General features: G+C 53.7%; 1 protein-coding gene across 2 annotated transcripts in view; it reads right to left on the bottom strand.

The window, feature by feature from the left end:
* Positions 1 to 1,117: 1,117 nt before the first annotated feature.
* sgk2b (serum/glucocorticoid regulated kinase 2b) overlaps positions 1,118 to 5,000 on the bottom strand; it is a 9,572-nt gene continuing 5,689 nt past the window's right edge. For both annotated transcript variants that reach the window (XM_056286481.1, XM_056286482.1), the window contains exons 9-12: positions 4,375 to 4,594; positions 2,325 to 2,480; positions 2,143 to 2,232; positions 1,118 to 1,418 (exon numbers count right to left, since the gene is read on the bottom strand). In XM_056286481.1, the coding sequence (XP_056142456.1) occupies positions 1,251 to 1,418; positions 2,143 to 2,232; positions 2,325 to 2,480; positions 4,375 to 4,594 (634 nt within the window). In that variant the 3' untranslated portion in view covers positions 1,118 to 1,250. The remainder of the gene's footprint in view (positions 1,419 to 2,142; positions 2,233 to 2,324; positions 2,481 to 4,374; positions 4,595 to 5,000) is intronic.

Raw genomic sequence — 5,000 nt, 5'->3', positions numbered from 1 at the left:
AACCTAATCCTAACCTTAACCCTTACCCTAACCTTGACCTAATCCTAACCTTTAACCCTTACCCTAACCTAATCCTAATTTTAACCCTTACCCTAACCTTAACCTAATCCTAACCTTAACCCTTACCCTAACCTTGACCTAATCCTAACCTTTAACCCTTACCCAACCCTAATCCTAATTTTAACCCTCACCCTAACCTTGACCTAATCCTAACCTTTAACCCTTACCCTAACCTTAATCTAATCCTAACTTTAACCCTAACCCTAACATTAACCTAATCCTATCCTTAACCATTAACCTAAACCTTAATCCTTATCCTTACCCTAACCTTAACCTAATCCTAATTCTAATTTTAACCCTAAACTCAAGTGCTGACCCTAAAATGGACCCTTCTCCTCATGGGTACCCATTAAACGTCCCCACAAGGTAGGAGGTTTCAGGTTTGATACAAAAACCTGGTACACACACACACACACACACACACAAACACACACACACAAGTTGAACTGACGTAGCACACATTGATAATAGTCCAGATACCATGGATGTGCCTAAACTATAAAACTTCTGCTGCACTCCCTGTAAAGTATTTTTTTTTGTCCCCCCCCCTTTTTTTGGTCCCCAGTTGATACCCAATTGTATCCAGCCAATTACCCCACTCCTCCGAGCCGTCCCGGTCACTGCTCCACCCCCTCTGCTGATCCGGGGAGGCCTGCAGACTACCACATGCCTCCTCCCATACATGTGGAGTCGCCAGCTGCTTCTTTTCACCTGACAGTGAGGAGTTTCACCAGGGGGATGTAGCACACGGGAAGATCACGCCACCCCCTGAAGAGGCGCCCGGCCGACCAGAGGAGGTGCTAGTGCAGCGACCGGGACACATAACCACGTCCGGCCCCCCACCCGCAGACACGGCCAACTGTGTCTGTAGGGACGCCCGAGCAAGCCGGAGGTAACACGGGGATTCGAACCGGCGATCCCCATGTTGGCAGGCAACGGAGTAGACCGCCAAGCTACCCGGACGCCTCCCCGTGAAGTTCTCCCAAACACACGTGATGACACATACAAGGCAGTCTGCTGTTAAAGTAAGAAAGAGTCGTCCGCAGAGGTGTTAGGAAACATAATTCAATTTAATTTAAAGAAAAAAATAGAAAAAAAATAAATATTAAAAAAAAAAAAAAAGCCCCCTAAGAATTTGGACTGTGACGCTCCCGGTATTATTACCCAACAGGTTTTAACATTTAGGTAGATTATGAGAGCAGCTCGGCCACCTCGCACTCCAGTGGGGGCATGTAGGAGAATCCCGAGAAGGCTCCGCCCGCCTCGCCGCCATGACACCGGTCACTCAAACCCACGGAGGCGGGAACGGGTTGTCGCGTGAACTCGGGGTCAATGTAGCGGACGTCACAGGGACCGGCCTGGGGAAAGCAGAGAGACAATATTCACACCCTCCGCCATAATCCACACCAGTGGCGGCTGGTGCTAAAAAAATTTGGGGGGGGGGGCGCAATTCGCCTTGGCCTTTAATGTCCACACAGTCACAGAGTTATTAAGAAGGACGACGCGGCCTATAGATTTTTATCAGGGTTCGTAGACGGTGGATGATTGACAGTCGAGACGAGGCGTGAACATGATTGACAGCCACGAGAATCGCCCAATCACAGCAGATCAAAAAACATTAAAACAATACCAATTCGCTGCCAATAAAAGTGGGCGTGTCTGGGGGGGCGGCACAGAACTGCGCCCCCTGGAAAATCTGAAGAAACCAATCAGACGGCAGCCTCAGGTCACCTGCTCGCCACAGGTTTGAGGGCTTACGTAAGGTGTGGTGTGGCCGGCGCCCCCCCACCCAGGAAGTATATGTACTCAGACAGAAATCCACCAAATACCATTTGAACCAATACTTAATGGCTGCTGACAGGCTGAAAAACACATTTTATTTCATCATTATTCGCATTACGCAACTAAACTATATTTAAGTAGATTTTCATCTCTTGATATTTGAAGGGGGGGCGGCGCCCCGGCGCCCCGTACTGGCCAGCCGCCACTGCTCCACACTCAGCACAGGGACGCTGATCATAAATGAATAACAGTAATTATGATAATGACGACGTCCTCGGTCCCTCTCAAAGACACACTTACAACGTTTGGGACGAATGGGGGCGGGACTTTCCTGGCCAGGAGGTCGTCCCAGTTGATTGACACAAAGAATGGATGACACTGAAGTTCTACCTGGAGATACAAAGAGGAGCTTATGAGCTGTGTGTGTGTGTGTGTGTGTGTGTGTGTGTGTAGTTCTTTGTTTCGTTTGTTTATATACGTACAAAGTCACGGCTCCCCCCTAAGCGTTTGGAAGCGTCTCTCTCCAACAGCCCCTCTAACAGAGAGCGGGCCGCCCGGGATGCCCCACGGCGGAGCTTCAGAGGAGCGTGGAGGATCCTCTCGTACATCTCAACTTTACTGCGGCTGTAGAACGGAGGCTGTGAGAGACGACAAGAAACGGTCGCAGGTGGTCAGAGGGAGGACTGCATCCCCACAGCAGGACACTTCTACAGAGTTGTTCTCTCTGTGTGTGTGTGTGTGGGTGTGTGTTTGAGTTGGTCTATACATACAGAGGGTGACCCGGGACGACCCCCAAGGTTGGACTACCCAGGGGCTCGAACCCAGGACCTTCTCGGACATGCAAACTCCACACAGAGGATGAGCCGGGACGACCCCCAAGGTTGGACTACCCAGGGGCTCGAACCCACGACCTTCCTGGACATGCAAACTCCACACAGAGGATGAGCCGAGATGACCCCCAAGGTTGGACTACCCAGGGGCTCGAACCCACGACCTTCCTGGACATGCAAACTCCACACAGAGGATGAGCCGAGATGACCCCCAAGGTTGGACTACCCAGGGGCTTGAACCCAGGACCTTCTTGGACATGCAAACTCCACACAGAGGACGACCCGGGACGACCCCCAAGGTTGGACTACCCCGGGGCTCGAACCCAGGACCTTCTTGGACATGCAAACTCTACACAGAGGACGACCCGGGACGACCCCCAAGGTTGGACTACCCAGGGGCTCGAACCCACGACCTTCTTGGACATGCAAACTCCACACAGAGGATGAGCCGGGATGACCCCCAAGGTTGGACTACCCCGGGGCTCGAACCCACGACCTTCCTGGACATGCAAACTCTACACAGAGGATGAGCCGGGACGACCCCCAAGGTTGGACTACCCCGGGGCTCGAACCCAGGACCTTGTTGGACATGCAAACTCCACACAGAGGACGACCCGGGACGACCCCCAAGGTTGGACTACCCAGGGGCTCGAACCCAGGACCTTCCTGGACATGCAAACTCCACACAGAGGATGAGCCGGGATGACCCCCAAGGTTGGACTACCCAGTGGCTCGAACCCAGGACCTTCTTGGACATGCAAACTCCACACAGAGGACGAGCCGGGACGACCCCCAAGGTTGGACTACCCAGGGGCTCGAACCCACAACCTTCCTGGACATGCAAACTCCACACAGAGGATGAGCCGAGATGACCCCCAAGGTTGGACTACCCAGGGGCTCGAACCCAGGACCTTCTTGGACATGCAAACTCCACACAGAGGACGACCCGGGACGACCCCCAAGGTTGGACTACCCAGGGGCTCGAATCCAGGACCTTCCTGGACATGCAAACTCCACACAGAGGACGACCCGGACGACCCCCAAGGTTGGACTACCCAGGGGCTCGAACCCAGGACCTTGTTGGACATGCAAACTCCACACAGAGGACGACCCGGGACGACCCCCAAGGTTGGACTACCCAGGGGCTCGAACCCAGGACCTTCCTGGACATGCAAACTCCACACAGAGGATGACCCAGTATGATCCCCAAGGTTGGACTACCCAGGGGCTCGAACCCACGACCTTCTTGGACATGCAAACTCCACACAGAGGACGACCCGGGACGACCCCCAAGGTTGGACTACCCAGGGGCTCGAACCCAGGACCTTCTTGGACATGCAAACTCCACACAGAGGATGAGCCGGGATGACCCCCAAGGTTGGACTACCCAGGGGCTCGAACCCAGGACCTTCTTGGACATGCAAACTCCACACAGAGGACGACCCGGGACGACCCCCAAGGTTGGACTACCCCGGGGCTTGAACCCAGGACCTTCTTGCTGTGAGGCGACCATGCTAACCACTGCGCCACCGTGCCACAAGAGTTGGTCTATACATCAGTGAAAGGAAAGATCTTGAGAAGAAATAGGATTACTGTTGTGCAACTTCAAAATGTACTTGATAAATAATTAGAGATGATTGTTTTATTTAGGGTCTCTCTCTCTCTCTCACACACACACACATACACTCGAAAATTCCCTCACCAGCCCGTAGAGCATCTCAAACAGCACACTGCCCAGGCTCCACCAGTCCACCGCCGGGCAGTAGGAGTGGCCCTTGAGCACCTCTGGGGCTAGGTACTCGGGAGTGCCACAAAACGTGTGCGTGGTTCCACCGATGGCCACGCCCTCTTTACACAGCCCGAAGTCGGTCAGCATCACGTGACCCTCGCCGTCCAGCAGGATATTCTCCGGTTTGAGGTCCCTGAGCAAGGGAGGCGGGGGGGGGGGGGGGGACAACAGAGTCAGCTCCGGGAACGGGTTTTACATCGGCAGGGCTTCTGATTGCGCCGACTATCGCTTGTGTGGTTGGCTTTGCTCGCCTCTCTTTTATCGCCCTCTCCGTTTTATCGTTTAAGGTTACGACAGCGGTTCGTGCTGTTGGCAGTGCGGTCCTGTTGAAAAGACCGGGCCTCGTTCACCAGTTCAGATTTGTTCTTACGCTCCCGTGGAATTTCTGCACCTCTCAAGTTTGTCTGACAGGCGGCGGCAAAGCCTGATGGTTATTCGCAGTCGCTTCCCCCCCGAACATCGACCGTGTACCTCTTGCAACGAGGAATCATCGGGCTTGCAAAGACATCAGCGTTAGTTAGCCAACTGGTGTCGGGGGT

This window comes from Lampris incognitus, chromosome 9, assembly GCF_029633865.1.
Source record: "Lampris incognitus isolate fLamInc1 chromosome 9, fLamInc1.hap2, whole genome shotgun sequence".
NCBI classification, from domain to species: Eukaryota; Metazoa; Chordata; class Actinopteri; order Lampriformes; family Lampridae; genus Lampris; species Lampris incognitus.
Note: the sequence above shows the minus strand (reverse complement) of the source record. Positions and strands in the feature narration are given on the sequence as shown.